The sequence below is a fragment of the Bufo bufo genome, chromosome 3 (assembly GCF_905171765.1).
Source record: "Bufo bufo chromosome 3, aBufBuf1.1, whole genome shotgun sequence".
In the NCBI taxonomy this organism is placed as follows: Eukaryota; Metazoa; Chordata; class Amphibia; order Anura; family Bufonidae; genus Bufo; species Bufo bufo.
The window spans coordinates 561844952-561862185 of record NC_053391.1 but is presented as its reverse complement, the minus strand read 5'-3'; the positions used below and the strand labels follow the sequence as shown (position 1 = coordinate 561862185).

The following is a 17234-nucleotide window of genomic DNA, read 5'->3' as shown; positions in this document are numbered from 1 at the left end:
AGGGGAGGCGGGCGGGGGATCGCGATCCCGCCTGCCGCACCGCCCGCCTCCCGCACCTCCCGCACCGCCTGCGACACCCCCCCTGCACCACCCGCCCACATAATATCATTCAGGGGTACAGGGGGGGTTAAAAAAAACTTTATTTCGGGCATTTTAAAGTTTGATCCGAATCGGCTAAAAGCGCAGCAAACCGCAGGCCGGCATCCCATTCGGATTAACCCCTGGGGCGCCGCAATCCTATTTTAAACTCATGACGTACTGGTACGTCATGGGTCCTTAAGGACTCGGGACCCATGCTGTACCGATACGTCATGGGTCCTTAAGGGGTTAAAATTAATATCAGGAAGTATTACTTTACTGAGAGAGTAGTGGATGCATGGAATAGCCTTCCTGCAGAAGTGGTAGCTGCAAATACAGTGAAGGAGTTTAAGCATGCATGGGATAGGCATAAGGCTATCCTTCATATAAGATAGGGCCAGGGGCTATCCATAGTATTCAGTATATTGGGCAGACTAGATGGGCCAAATGGTTCTTATCTGCCGACACATTCTATGTTTCTATGTTTCTCCTAATAAAGACTCCTTAATAAAGACCCGCAACCTATTCTATCCAAGCAAAGTGGTTATATCATTATTTTCTATTAAAGGTTACTGGTAAGGCTATAAGCTTAAGGTGAGAGTTGGTTTAAGTGTGCGTAGTGGCAAGTGTGGCACCATGAAGCTTCTTACTAAAAGTCCCTGAATCTAAAGTCACTTACTCTTAAATCACAAACTCAACACAAACACACACTTGAAATTAAACACGCGAATGCTCGCAAAGTCGCGTTTTTAGTCTGCTTATAGAGTTGCTGCTCCCAGACAAGTTCAAACCAAACTGCTGTTCTTTTTTCCTCTGGATTCCATTTCCTGACTAATTCTAATAAATCTTGGAATAGAGAAGGTAAGAACAAGGGATGGAGCTATGTTTAGCTCCGCCCACACAGACATCCAGATGCAGTCCAGTGGTCAGCCCTCAGGACTGACTGTAGAGGAGGAGGAGGAGCAATGTCACTGATGTCAGGTCTGAGACTAACGGAGTGACAATATGTGATGCCTGGGCTTCGGTGGCAAGTTAATAACAGGGGGAAGGGATGCTGCAGGAAGCACCTCCTACACTTGCTCGAATCATCTGACCAAGTTTAGGAGGATGCAGAGAGAGCAGCGCAGCACATAGTAAATTAAAGGGGCCGCTGGGGATTGGCAGCACCCTTAAGTGTTAAATGCATCTACAGCCTTTACATATAACTGCCTATTCTTGTCCGCAAAGCGCGGACAAGAATAGGACATGTTATATATTTTTTTGCGGGGCCATGGAACAGAGTAATGGATGCGGACAGCACACAGAGTGCTCTCCGCATCTTTTGCGGCCCCATTGAAGTGAATGGGTCCGAATCCGAGCCGCCAAAATGGCGGCTCGGATGCGGACCAAAACAACGGCCGTGTGCATGAGGCCTTAGTCTGACCACCAGTCCAGAGCATGGTAGCCTGTGTATCAGTCTCTTCTGTGTGGCTGACTTCTTGTAAACTACAGGAGTGCATCACCCCCTATCGTATTCCTTCTGGTGGCTCTCAGACCCCTCCTCTCCCCACTGAGCTCGACCTTCTGCGTTCAACCTTATGTCTCTCCATACAAAGAATTCTGCTATAGGTTATCATTTCTGTCTTATGTAAGGGACCAAGAGGACAGTGATATTATATATGAGTCCATATAGTGATTTGCTGATGAGTTAGAAAACATCCCTGATTAATATTGTCTGTCTATATTGTCTGTGTTTGCTTTCTGCAGAATCACCAGTGTATTTGTAACAGATGCAGCTTCACATTTCTGTCCCTTGCCTCCTGCTTGGAATAGCTGACAGAGAAACCTATCACAAGCAGGAGTCAGGGGAGACAGGTTGAAGATGCATCACATAGGATACACTGAGACTCTGCAGTGTGAGTAAAGGCCAGTTCACACGACTTAAAAACTTTCTTGTGCGTTTTTGCTATATTTTTTAAATGCATTTTATTTCTTTACCGATGGGTGTTTACTTCATAACAAAGCTGAATTTTCTGCTTAAGGTTTTTAAAGCAGATCTGCACCAAAATAAGAAAATGCACAAAAAATGCATGGACGTATTTAGAGCTGATTTTGAGGCAGAAACATGCCAAAATCAGCACCAAAACACTTAGTGTGAACTGGCCCTTAGAGGACACAGTTCCATGTCATTGATTTACCACCTGCTACGCTCCATCCTCTCCGTCTCTGCAAAGCCAGTGGTATAATGGGAAATGTAGGCTGATTAGGGTAATCAAATTTGGGGGGAAGAAGGAATCAAGATGGCAGATAACCCACAAATGGTAAATCAACCAATAACAGGTGTACACAATAAATGGCCTGTACATTTTTCTTTAAAAGCTATGTATACCTTCGGAGGCAATTTTTCTTTATGATTGTATTTTACTAATTTTAGGATAAAAATCCTATTAAAAAATTGGCCTTGGCAATAAAAAACATTGAGCCATTCTGTCACAAAGGGTTAACTGTTTTTCTAACTGTGCGACTGGTACTTTCACTTTCACTTTGTGCCGGTCATTAAAGGCTACTTTCACACTTGCGGCAGTGTGATCCGGCAGGCAGTTCCGTCGTCGGAACTGGCCGCCAGATCGGCCGATCTGCCGCTGACTGAAAGCATTTGTGAGACTGATCCGGATGCGGATCAGTCTCACAAATGCATTGCAAGGACGGATCTGTCTCTCTGCTTGTCATGCGGACAGACGGATCCGTCTTGTATCTTTTTTCAAATTTTTACCGGTCTGCGCATACGCAGGCCAGAAGGACCGATCCGGCATTCCGGTATTTTAAATGCCGGATCCGGCACTAATACATTCCTATGGGAAAAAATGCTGGATCTGGCATTCAGGCATGTCTTCAGTTTTTTTCGCCGGAGATAAAACCGTAGCATGCTACGGTTTTATCTTTTGCCTGATCAGTCAAAACGACTGAACTGAAGACATCCTCATGCATCCTGAACGGATTACTCTACATTCAGAATGCATGGGGATATGCCTAATCAGTTCTTTTCCGGTATAGAGCCCATAGGACGGAACTCAGTGCAGGAAAAGAATAAGGCCTGTTTCACACGAGCGTGTCCAGATAAGGTCCGGATGCGTTGCGGCAAACCCGCACAAGTAGGTACCCAATTGCATCAGTTTTGGGTTCAAGGTTGTGTAGATTGTATTATTTCCCCTTATAACATGGTTATAAGGGAAAATAATAGCATTCTGAATACAGAATGCATTGTACAATAGGGCTGGAGGGGTTAAAAAAAACAAAAATCCTGATGCATCCTGAACGGATTACTCTACATTCAGAATGCATGGGGATATGCCTAATCAGTTAAAAAAATAAAAATAAAAATTTAACTCACCTTAATCCACTTGTTCGCGCAGCCGGCATCTCTTCTGTCTTCATCTTTGAGGAATAGGACCTTTGATGAAGTCACTGCGCTCATCACATGGTCCATCACATGATCTTTTACCATGGTAATGGATCATGTGACGGACCATGTGATAGCGTAGTGACATCATCAAAGGTCCTATTCCTCAAAGAAGAAGACAGAAGAGATGCCGGCTGCGCGAACAAGTGGATTAAGGTGAGTTAAATAATTGTTGGTTTTTTTTTAACCCCTCCAGCCTTATTGTACTATGCATTCTGTATTCAGAATGCTATTATTTTCCCTTATAACCCTGTTATAAGGGAAAATAATAGAGATCGGGTCCCCATCCCGATCCTCTCCTAGCAACCGTGCGTGAAAATCGCACCGCATCCGCACTTGCTTGCAGATGCTTGCGATTTTCACGCAGCTCCATTCACTTCTATGGGCCTGCGTTGCCTGAAAAACGCACAATATAGAACATGCTGCGATTTTCACTTATTCAAGCCACATTCCTATCAGTAAGATAAGAACTGAGCTATAATGAGAGTTTATAATGTCAGAGAGCAGAGATAAGGAGCCCGTCAGCTCCCCAACTGACAGAAAAGACAGAAAATCCACAGGTAGCTACTACAGAATCTCAGCTGTGTACACAAAAAAGTATTCCATATTGTTAATAAGGACCAATTGAAAAAATGATTTTTAGATAAAATAAAATAAAAATTGTCCCCAAAAGGTGTACATAGACTTTAAGAATAGCATTTGCTGCACTACATAGGCAAAATAAGTTTGCTGGAGTGCTTCTTTAATTTGTTTTGCCAGCTCCTGCAGTACATGTGGGCTGTCATGTCACTGACTTGTAAAGGTGGGTTTAGACGGGCTGATGATGCCAGCTTTTCGCTCAGTGAAGGAGACTGCTACATTTACATACACAGATCCCTCGTCCCCATACAGAATAATTGTTTCTGGGCAGCAGATCTCTATTTAGACCACACAATATGCTGCCCAGGAATGATAATTGGTGTGCCTGCATGAATGACAGGATCACCTGATGAACAAGCGTTTTGCTAGTTCATCGGCGGCACATTTAGATGGCCAAATTATCGGGAACGAGCTTTCACAAGACATTACCGATAACCTGGACGATTATTGGTTTGTCTAAATCTACATTAGGATTGCTTTCTCCTTGTATACTAATCCATTTAGAGAGGGAAGGCAGAAGAATGTGAATATAGGGGCATTATACGTTAAAATAAAGGAGCGTGGGTGACTAATCAACTAAAGTCTGCAGCCTTTTTACTACTGTCTGGAATTAGGCTTAGAAGAAAGCAAAAATTCTTGAGTTTAATTAAGTTTTATTATTTGAGATACACTTTAATTGTTCCATACTTAGCAATGATACATTTCACATAATCATTTCTACAGAAGAACTTGTTATTGGAATTGATTAGCAGCTAAAACAAGAATATTACCAGCTCCTCTGGGCTGTCTTTGCCACACATGGTCCAGGGAGCTCATATATCACACTTCAGCTTCTCTAGTATTAGCTTTCTTGCAGATTCAGCACAAGTTCATAAATCATAAAAGTTTCAGCGCCATCCAGTAATGCATTTAATCGGAGTCTGGCAGACGAGGTAAAGCAGTCGATGAGAAACATTTGTCTTGCTACTGTTCTTTTGCATTATTCAAGAACTTCAAAAAAGCCAGACTAAGACAAATTTGATTACGATGCATCCGAAAATGACTGGCCGTAAGAATAATTAGTGTAAGTAGGTAAAATGAGCTGCTAATCTTAAATTGGACACTTGCAATAAGTGTCGGCGGGATATTTGACAGCTGACAGTCGTTTCATATATACTGGTACTCATGTTTGGAGTGTGAATGTTTACATCAATGGGGACTAAGACAGCCAACCCCTTCCCCGGTAACATCTCCGACAGAATCAAAGGCTTAGGGATGTTGAAATCTCTTCCTTCTCTACCGCACAATGTTTGATGGTGGTAAGGCCCCAATACACGTTACATCATTGGCTTATCCCAAAAGAATTGGCAAATTTTATCCAATGTGTCTCGCCAACTTTAGTTTTCTAAAAATCTGCTATTGATTATTGCACATTTCAATCAATGACAACAATTATGGTGAATCGTACCGCATTATGTTATGATAGGAGTGATTCGTCCTATGAAAAAAAATATCAACATAAAATATTTGCTGCATAAGGATTGCGTGTGTCGTCTTGAGACAACCCTTTTAATATTTTATATTTGTTCATTTGTCAGTTGAAACTTTTACAATCCAATAAGAATACATTGGATATCAGTTTATGACCACCACTATACCAGGGCTTCCGTACATACAGTTGCACATACAACGTAACTCATCTAGAAGATGTTCCTACCTTTTGGCTTTTTGATATCAGAAGTAAGTTCTGTAGATCTGGGGATAACTTTGCACTGGTCATCTGCAGAGATATCTACCAAAATAAAAAATATACTAGATATTAGGATATTATATTAATGACTAGAAATGAGTTAATCTCTGAAATTCCACCTTGACTGTGTTTTATAGACTGAGCCTTTAAAGGGGTTTTCCCACAAGGACATCAGAACAAGAACCATGCTTGTTCTCACGAAAGGAGATTGGGAGCCTTGTTTTCCTGGTCATGTTGGTTACACAAGTGGGGCCTTTAGTGGCCATACATTTATCACTACACATAGGTGATACATATGTTTCATGGGAAATACAGAAATGTCAAATGCTAGGCTGTTTTCACAACTCTCACAAACACAAATGGAGATAGCATAATTTATGCATTGCTACCTCAGCAACTGGTAACTTTTTTCCCTGGAGTGCCAAATGGGAAAACAGGGGAACCCATTCTCTTGTTAAATGGAAGTTCCAGAACTGGAACCCAATTTATGATATAGTTATGTTGTAAACTGTCATTATGTGTCAGATGGGAAAACCCCTTTAGGCAGGGTCGGACTGGCCAACCAAAGTATCAGAGGATTCTCCGGTGGGCCAAGGCTCTAATACTATATTGGGCCCCGAAAGTCCGGGACACAAAAATCCATTAGGCTGTTTTTGAAGCCAATCACCTGTCACTAAGGTCTATTTAGTTGCTTAAAGACCTATTAGACTTTATTGATAATACAAGGTTTGGGCCCCAACAATAATTTCTTCTGGTGGGCCTAAAGAACCCGAGTCTGATGCTGCCTTTGGATTTCTTGCGGCACTTGGGAGTGGTACAACCTAACAATTCAACCCTCTGACCAAAAAAGGTTGTGGCCCCCTGCATTAAAGGAGTTTTCTATTCCTCTGGATATGTCACTAGTATCTGACCGGTGGGGGTCCGACACCCGGGACCCTCGCTGATCAGCTGTTTGAGAAGGCACCAGTGCTAGCAGTAGCACCACAGCCTTCTCTCAGCTCACCAAGCACAGTGCCGTATATTGTATAGCAGCTGTGCTTGGTATCACAGCCCAGCCGATTCACGTTAATGGAGCGTGACATCACATGGCCTAGGGAAAGTTGCAAAAAGGCCACAGTGCTACTGTGAGCACCGCTGCCTTCTCAAACAAATGATCGACGGGGGTCCTGGGTGTCTGACCCACACTGATCAGATACTGATTACCTATCCAGAGGATAGGTAATCAGTAAAAAAGAACTCCAGGAAAACCCCTTTAATGCAGGGGTCCACAGCCTTTTTTGGTCAGAGGGTTAAATTGTTAGGTTGCACCACTCCCAAGTGCCGCAATAAATCTAAAGGCAGTGTTGGACTGGGGTTCTTGGGCCCACCACAGTAAATTGTTGGGTTTAAGTAGTTTCACATACTGGGTATATTGTGTATCAAAGGAAAATCATCTTTATATCTCCTGTCTTATGCATAGTTACCAACAGTTCTGGATTTGCATGGACTGTCGCTGATTTTCAGAGGCAGTCTCTGCAAATTCAGGCTGTCCCAGGCCAAAAATGGGCCAGACTTATGTAAACGCTGCCCATATATGAGCAGTTCCTCCTGGTTTAGGGGTGTTCCTGGAGCAGGGACTATTTGTCCCAAATTTCTTAACTGCAAAATTGGTAATTATGCTTATGGGGCCTCCATTTCATTTATAAGGAGGTATTTCTTACAAGGACTTTCTATATCATTAGGATGGATTTTCTTTTCTTTTGGCTGCTGTTCCCCTAATGTTTTAAAGAAGCACTCCCACAAAAATGTTTATTCTTTAACCTGTTAGGGCTCTTTCACACGAGCGGATGCACTGTGGGTAATCCGCTTCGTGAAAGAGTGCCAACCTGCGCTCTGGACAGCAGAGACACGGAGCAGTAACATGATTGATAATGCTCTGTGCCTCTCTGTGACCTTTTTACTACAAAATCACATTGAGATAAAGTTGTCACCGTGATTTTGTAGTAAAAAGATCACAGAGAGGCACAGAGCATTATCAATCCTGTTAATGCTCCGTGTCTCTGCTGTCCAGAGCGCGGCTTGGCTCTCTTTCACGCAGCGGGTTACCCGCACGGCATCCACTCGTGTGAAAGAGCCCTTAGAGTTGCATGATGTAACCTGTAGTGCAGGTAATCTTACCAGTGACTGTATTTGTGAGTTTTCCCCTCCCTGCTTCTCGCCTGTGTCATGTGACCAGCAATCAGACTTTCCAAATAACACAGCATCTTATGTGTGAACAGGAAGTCAGTTTCTCTATGTATTCCTATGGGAGGCTCAATGTCAGTCTCATAGGAATGAATAGAGAAGTAACTGACTTCCTTTTCTGTGTCAGTTGGAGACCAGAGTGTTGGTCACATGACACAGCTGAGGATCAGAATGGAAGAAATAATCAATACATTCACTGGTGAGAAAAGGACCTTCACTACAGATTACATCATGCACCTTTCTAACAGGTCAGAAAAAAAAAATTGTGGGAATGCTAATTAAATTTTTCCGTGAGAATTTATTAGGAAACAAATGTGGCTCACACATGTTGTATTATTGATAGTAAATGCTCCATACCAAAGAATACTGTTGCACTGGCTTGCAATGTGGGCTCTCACTGAGGACTCTTGAAGAAGAACTGTCACCACAAAGTGCAGTGTATTTCTGACTTCAGTTATACACAGGGGAGGTATTATCAGTGACAGCATTCTCTGAGTAATTGTGTATACAGAGATAGATGGCATTCACTGATAACAGTACACAGGAATGGTTTTAAAGAGGACCTGTACCCTCTCCTAACATTAGTAACTACTTGCATTCTGGACCATTTATTCTTATGAATCTCTCTTGTGTGCACAATTATTGGGCGAGTTGTATTTCTGAGGATTACATTTATTATTAAACAACTACAGTACTGTCGGTCAATCCAAAATGTTAATAAAATTCAAACCTGAATATTTAAGAAAGTAAAAGTGAGGTTTTTGGCTTTATTAGGAGAATATTTATGTGTGCAGAATTATTAGGCAACTATTAGTGTGCAAATTATGTTACTAAATGAAAAAGGAAAATGTTCCCATCTCACTTGTTTATATTCATCTGTTAAAGTGAGAATAATAAACAACTCAAAATTTACAAAAAGATTTCTAATATTTCCAAAATAAATCAGTGACCAATAAAGCCCCTCTTCCTTCAGTAACACTCATAAGCCTTCCATCCATGAAGTCTGCCAGTTTTTTAATCTGTTGACCACAACCTCCCAGACACTGTTCAGAGAGGTTGGCTTTTTTCACCAAAAATCTCCCATTTTAAGAAGGGCCCACAAGTTCTCAGTAGGGTTTAGGTCAGGTGAGGAAGGGGGCCAAGTCATTACTGGCTAGTCATGCAGTGGAGTACTTTGATGAGATGGAGAATTGTCCTGCATAAAAATCATGGTTTTCTTGGAAGATGCAGACTTGTTTCTGTACCACTGCTTGAAAAAAGTGTCTTCTTAAAACTGGCAGTAGGTTTCGGAGTTGATTTTGAGTAATCTTCAACACAAAGGTCCAAGTAGCTCATCTTTAATAATAACTGCCCATAGCAGTACCCCACCTCCACCTTGCTGGCTTCTGAGTTGAAGTGGAGCTCTGTGCCCTTTACTGATTCAGCCACAGACCCATCCATCTGGTCTGTTAAGGGTCACTCTCATCTCATTAGTCCATAAAACTTTTGAAAAATCTGTCTTCAGATATTTCTTGGCCCAATTTTGACATTTCAACTTATGGTCTTGTTCAGTGGTGGTTGGGTTTCAGGCTTCCTTACCTTGGCCATGTCTCTGAGCACTGAGCACCTTGTACTTCTGGGCACTATAGGGAGGTTGCAGTTGTAGAATATGACAGCACTGGATGAGAATGTTTTATAGTTGTGTGATCACACCCCAATATCTTAGTAATTTCAAGAGTGCTGCATACTTCTGAATGACTTGTAACAATTTTAGATTTTTTAGAGTCAGTTAAATCTCTTTGGTCCATTGCCAGAGGAAAACAAGCTGCCTAATAAGTATGCACAGATTGATATAGGGTCTTGAACTCCTTAGGCCACATCAACTGATATGCTTCAATCCAATAAGTTTATACAGCTTGGAGTTAGGAAATATGCATAAAAATGATGATAGTCAAAATATTGACTTGCCAAATAATTGTGACACAGTGTAATAAACAGTCTGGAACTCTGATCAGGAAAGGGGCCTATAAGATTGTTTTCTAAGGCTACAGTCACACAATAGTGAACAATAATGTCAGTTAAAAACAGCAAAACTCTCTGTTTTTAATAGATGTGTTTTTTTTTCTCTACTGATGGCTTTCTAAGAAACGGACATTAAAATGGTCCCATTAAATTTTATAGGGACTGTTGGTCAGTGAAAATGGACAAAATAGAACATGTTCTATTTTTTGTCATCCGTTATTCACTGTCTGTGAAAAAAAAACTGCACTGTGAATAACCCCCTAGACTGCAATTGTTCTTAAAACGGATGTGTGACGACAGAAAAAAAAAAAAAAACGTCTGATCAAACAACTTGTCACCAGCAATTTAGCCAAGAGAATTTAGACATGCTTAGAGAAAATCCAGGAGACTTCTATTCTCAAATTATTATGGGTGATGAAACATGGGTCCACCATCATGATCCTGAGACCCACCAAGAATCCATGCAATGGAAGCACAAGGGGTCACTAAAGAAATTTTGTGTGCAGCAGTCAGCTGGAAAGATCATGGCAATAGTTTTTGGGGATAAAGAAGGCGTTTTCTTACTAGAATTCATGTCACACAAGTCAAAAATTACTGGAGACACCTATGCTTCAACAATGAGGGCATTACGTAGGCAAAGAGAAACGCAGTTGGAAGTTACCAGTAGGTGTGTTGCTGCTTCATGACAATGTGCCAGCTCACAAGTCTCGCAAATCACAAGCTGCTATCAGGGAATGCGGCTTCATGGAGCTTAACCATACACCCTACAGTCCAGACCTGGCTCCCAGTGATTACTTTCGGAACCTGAAGAAATTTCCACGTGGGCAATGATTTCCTGATGACAATGCAGTCAAAGATGGTTCCTGCAACAGCAAGAAGTCTCCTATTCTGAGGGCATCAGATCACTGGAGGTGAAGTGGAATAAGTGTGTTGAAGTCAAAGGGGATTACATTGAAAAATAGTAAGTAAAATTTTCTCATAAAATGTTGTTTTCATATTCAGGTAAATAACTTATTGAACACCCCTCGTAGGTGGATTATTAATATACTTACATCAGTGATATTACTCAGTAGAATGGTGGTCTTTTTGGTTTCTAAATTTTGTCTAATTAAATTACCATCTCTGGTTTCTTGGATGATTTCCGAATCTAAGTAAAAAAAAGAAGAAAAAAAAAGAGAATAGCATTGTGATATTTTTTGTTTTGTTGTGACATTGATGTAAATGCTTGTCTTTTGCTACATGATAGTGATAGGGTTCTACTCCTTTAGTTGGGGTATAACACTGGTGCCAGATTATCTGATCCTGGTTGTGCAGCAGTATGTGATAACTACATTATAATAGAGTAATAACTTTTGGATGGCACCCCAAAGACCACCTTTTGAATATTTTGAGCATCTTATATAAGTTCTTTATCAGAATTCTGATCATTGCTCTGGTATAAAATATAACACCACTTTGCTGAGCATGCATATATAGTAAATGAGCAGTGGGGACAGAGTCAATGCCAGATACCTCTGGAAGCAGCTTATCTTTTGAGAACAAAAGACTCAGTCCAAAATGCAATGTATCCAATCCTTATTTCTCCTGATATCAGCTGTCAGGGTAGAGTTGGGAGGCTCCATACTAGGGATGAGCAAATCGATTCATCTCATTAGCTTCTGGAGCAGCGACTGTGCATGCTCTGCTACACTTCCGGGTACAATCGCTGCTCCCTTAGTGGAAGCAGAACATCTGCATTTGTGCCGCCACTTGGGACAGCGGCGCAGTCGCTAGATTGTCAGGGCCGGGCAAGATGTCTGGCCCTGTCAATCAACAGGCAGGTGGCTGCTTCTTCACCTGTAGGGACAACACTTCACAGGTGAAGAACTCTTGCTAATGAGATCAATCGATTAGTTAGAATCAATTTTCTCATCCCTACTCCATACACATTAGATGGTTGGCTGAATCAGACAAATGGGGAGGGGGGGGGGGGGGTCAAATTTATGAAATTTATGTGCATCGACAAATTAGGTGTACATCTGTCACCTGAGCTCTTTTTCTGTGTAAATAACTAGTAACATAGAAACATAGAATGTGTCGGCAGATAGCAGATAAGAACCATTTGGCCCATCTAGTCTGCCCAATATACTAAATACTATTGATAGCCCCTGGCCCTATCTTATACAGTCAGGTCCATAAATATTGGGACATAGACACAATTCTAACATTTTTGGCTCTATACACCACCACAATGGATTTGAAATGAAACGAACAAGATGTGCTTTAACTGCAGACTGTCAGCTTTAATTTGAGGGTATTTACATCCAAATGAGGTGAACGGTGTAGGAATTACAACAGTTTGCATATGTGCCTCCCACTTGTTAAGGAACCAAAAGTAATGGGACAATTGGCTTCTCAGCTGTTCCATGGCCAGGTGTGTGTTATTCCCTCATTATCCCAATTACAATGAGCAGATATGACAATTACAATGAGCAGTGTGCTATTTGCATTTGGAATCTGTTGCTGTCAACTCCCAAGATGAGATCCAAAGAGCTGTCACTATCAGTAAAGCAAGCCATCATTAGGCTGAAAAAATAAAACAAACCCATCAAAGAGATAGAAAAAACATTAGGCGTGGCCAAAACAACTGTTTGGAACATTCTTAAAAAGAAGGAACGCACCAGTGAGCTCAGCAATACTAAAAGACCTGAAAGACCACAGAAAACAACTGTGGTGGATGACCGAAGAATTCTTTCCCTGGTGAAGAAAATACCCTTCACAACAGTTGTCCAGATCAAGAACACTCTCCAGGAGGTAGGTGTATGTGTGTCAAAGTCAACAATTAAGAGAAGACTTCACCAGCGTGAATACAGAGGGTTCACCACAAGATGTAAACCATTGGTGAGACTCAAAAACAGAAAGGCCAGATTAGAGTTTGCCAAACGACATCTAAAAAAACCTTCGCAGTTCTGGAACAACATCCTATGGACAGATGAGACCAAGATCAACTTGTATCAGAGTGATGGGAAGAGAAGAGTATGGAGAAGGAAAGGAATTGCTCATGATCCTAAGCATACCACCTCATCAGTGAAGCATGGTGGTGGTAGTGTCATGGCGTGGGTATGTATGGCTGCCAATGGAACTGGTTCTCTTGTATTTATTGATGTTGTGACTGGTGACAAAAGCAGCAGGATGAATTCTGAAGTGTTTCGGGCAATGTTATCTGCTCATATTCAGCCAAATGCTTCAGAACTCATTGGATGGCGCTTCACAGTGCAGATGGACAATGACCCAAAGCGTACTGCAAAAGCAACCAAAGAGTTTTTTAAGGGAAAGAAGTGGAATGTTATGCAATGGCCAAGTCAATCACCTGACCTGAATCCGATTGAGCATGCATTTCACTTGCTGAAGACAAAACGGAAGGGAAAATGCCCCAAGAACAAGCAGGAACTGAAGACAGTTGCAGTAGAGGCCTGGCAGAGCATCACCAGGGATGAAACCCAGCGTCTGGTGATGTCTATGCGTTCCAGACTTCGGGCTGTAATTGACTGCAAAGGATTTGCAACCAAGTATTAAAAAGTGAAAGTTTGATTTATGATTATTATTCTGTCCCATTACTTTTGGTCCCTTAACAAGTGGGAGACACATGCAAACTGTTGTAATTCCTACACCATTCACCTGATTTGGATGCCTCAAATTAAAGCTGACAGTCTGCAGTTAAAGCACATCTTGTTCGTTTCATTTCAAATCCATTGTGGTGGTATTTAGAGCCAAAAATGTTAGAATTGTGTCGATGTCCCAATATTTATGGACCTGACTGTATGAAGGATGGCCTTATGCCTATCCCATGCATGCTTAAACTCCTCCACTGTATTTGCAGCTGCCACTTCTGCAGGAAGGCTATTCCATGCATCCACTACTCTCTCAGTAAAGTAATACTTCCTGATATTACTTTTAAACCTTTGACATATCACGTCATTAAAAAGTGATACTAAAATACTCAACATTTTATGTAAACTTTGATTTTGGAAATTTAGAAAATATTATTCAGCAGTATAGGTAACCTTTAAAAGGCCTGTTTCTTGTACTTACCACTTGCCCAGAAAATTTGGGGTACATGGACCTGGTAGTCTGGATTCTCAAGGTCAGATAATGTCAGGCATAACTTTTCAGGCTGTCTTGGGATATCTGATAAGTAAAGGTATAGTGTTAAAGATGTTCTCTGGTCATTTCTTCTAATCTGTAGCTAGTAATAATCTGTAGCCAGAATAGTGTTAGTCCTCATGTACACACACTGTACTACTGATTAATGCAGATTTTGCATAAAGATCAGTGACGCTTTAACTGCTCGTGTGCATATGCATAAGGCCCTATTCACTCGACCGTATCCGTTTTGCGGTCTGCAAATTGTTTATCCGCAAAACACAGTGTGTGTGTGTGTGGGGGGGTGTCTCTGGTAGACACTTGCTAGCTGTGCAGGAAGCAGGGACACAGGATAAAGTCTGATTTCAGTGTTTTTATCTCACACATATATTTAAACAACAGCAAAGTCTTAACAAAGAGGCTTAAACAAACAAACCCTGCTCGGCTGAGCAAATACCTAATAAAAAAGACAATCCCTGACTATACTTGGGACCGGCTACCCGGCCCACGGGTACAAATGGCAAGTATTGGGTGGCACATGCAATACCTTCTGTAGTTCATCTTCTCCAGGTATGGCTAGACTGAGCTTTAAATTAGGCCCTAATGACCCATGTGACCCGCAGCTGTGGGATATGGAAGCCCAGGACCGAAGCCCGGGTGGAGTGAGCATCCCACTGCCTACCTCACTCCAGTATAAGCAGATCCCAGTACGTATTTTACTAATCTGTCTATGTTAGCCATGGCCAACATAGACAAAACATACTATCAACCCTGCTTATCCTGTGTCTGGGTTAACCCCTCAGTTCCCAGAGACACACCCAAGGCTTACCACACACAGTTTAACCATTTCAAAGGCAGATATCGGTTCTCCCAAACTATGCCCTTCTCACAACAGATACGAGCTGTGTGCGTCCTGTAAATTCTACCCTATGTTAGAGATGCCTATTCTTGTCCGCCCAGCAGACATCCAAATGTGCTGTCTGCATCTTTTGTGGCCCCATTAAAATAAATGGATCCGCATCAGATCAGCCAAAATGCGGAATGCGGATCTGATGCAGACCAAAGATATGTTGGTAAGGTTGTGAATGGGGCCTTTAAAGTAATGTTTCTCCAGAATATAGCAACAAATCACTAAGTGAAAGGTATCATTACATTTAGCTGAGCTAGCCCTACAAGGCTCCTGGTTAGAACTCATGCACACGAACGTATTTTCTTTCCGTGTCCGGTCCATTTTTTTTGCGGACCGTATGCGCAACCATTCACTTCAATGGATCCGCAAAAAAAACGGAATTACTCGGTGTGCATTCCGTTTCCGTATGTCTGTATTTCCGTTCCGCAAAAAATAGAACATGTCCTATTATTGTCTGCATTACAGACAAAGATAGTACTGTTCAATGAAGGGCCAGCTATTCCGTTCTGCAAAATACGGAATGCACACAGACGTCATCCGTATTTTTTGCGGATCCGTTTTCTGCGGACAGCAAAATACATACAGTCGTGTGCATGAGCCCTTAAAAAGGGAATTTACTTGTAAATATTTGCGAAAAATATTTCCTAGAGATTCCAACTGTGAGCTTAGCCTATGAGCATGAGACATGCTGCTTTTTCTCTACTTACGTGATTTTAGATTATGCATATCGTCCTTTAGTTTTAATTGTTTGACGATGCAAGTAAAAATTAAAGGGGTTATGCAGGGGTTTTCTATTGATGATCTATCCTAAGGATAGGTCATCAATAGAGATGAGCAAATTTCTTGAAAATTTGATTCGGCTGATTCACCGAATTTCACAAAAGAATTCGCTTCATGATGAATAATTTTTTTTTGTAAGTAGCGGGTGCAATGACAGGGAGCTGCGATAGCCCCCGTCATTGTATCCCTCAGGTGCCGCGTTCATACATGATCGCGGCATCTGAGTGTACAAACAGTGTAAAACTAACATTAAAAAAACATTACATCAAACTTATTGCGTCCGGCCATCGGGCGTGGTGATGTAATCTCGCACCACACAGGATTTTGGCCGAGATCGTCAAGCAAGATGGAGGCTGGCGGCCCTTCGCGCGCAAATGGAGGCGGTATGTTTGAATTTCAGGATTAATCGATTCGCTGACGCAAAGGAAGCGAGGAAATTCGGCTTCTAGGCTAATCGAATAATTCCTGGAATTCAGATCGAATTCCAGTTCGTGGGATTCGAGTCGCTCATCTCTAGTCAACAATATCAGATCGTCGGGGGTCAAACACCTGGCACCCCCGCCGATCAGCTGTTTGAAGAGGAGGCAACGTGTTGGACCCCAGCAGAGTTGATATTGATGACCTATCGGTCTTCAATATAAAACCCCTGCACAACCCCTTTAACTATTTGGTTTAAAATATAATAGAACAGCTTCTTACCTGGAGAAAGCAGGAATATTGCTAACAGGACAACTGACATCACCACAAAAATCACCAGAACTGCCAGGCCTATTCCACGCCAATTACGGGGTGGGGCCCCGAAAGAACCCATTTCCTGATAAAGAGAAGACAACTCTGTGAACATGAAAATGTTTTCTTTGCAACTGATGTTTTGCCCATGCTCTGTCCCTTTGTCCCTCAAATTCGAAGTTCAATGCTTCTTTCTCGCAGATTGACAGTCACTTTTCTGGTCACTCTCAGCTTGCAGGGTTGGTATAAACCTGTCTGTTGCTTCTCTCCCACATACCAGCTAGCCACTTGCTGCTCACACATCAGCTGCTAGCTGTACACTTTGTAAGGGTTGAGACTTCATTATGTGTCCTGAGCCTCCATGTTGCACTTCATATTGCCATTTTATGTTATAGACTTTGAACTTCTTTGCTAAGATTACTATAACCTCAAGGTCACTCCTAGCCCCCAGCACCTGGTCTAAAGGAATTTCTATAATTGATAGAAAGACTGGTACATGATTAACACCCACACTTAGTATTAGGGAGACGCTCCGGATGTATAGCCAAGAGATGCTCATTGTGGTTTTAATGAGTTAATGATGT

General features: G+C 41.9%; 1 protein-coding gene across 1 annotated transcript in view; it reads right to left on the bottom strand.

The window, feature by feature from the left end:
• LOC120993667 (inactive dipeptidyl peptidase 10-like) overlaps positions 1-16707 on the bottom strand; it is an 89282-nt gene extending 72575 nt beyond the window's left edge. Inside the window, exons 1-4 of the mRNA XM_040422149.1 lie at positions 16621-16707; positions 14181-14276; positions 11162-11256; positions 5853-5927 (exon numbers count right to left, since the gene is read on the bottom strand). Coding sequence (XP_040278083.1) covers positions 5853-5927; positions 11162-11256; positions 14181-14276; positions 16621-16660 — 306 coding nt within the window. The 5' untranslated portion in view covers positions 16661-16707. The remainder of the gene's footprint in view (positions 1-5852; positions 5928-11161; positions 11257-14180; positions 14277-16620) is intronic.
• Between the last annotated feature and the right edge of the window lie 527 nt (positions 16708-17234).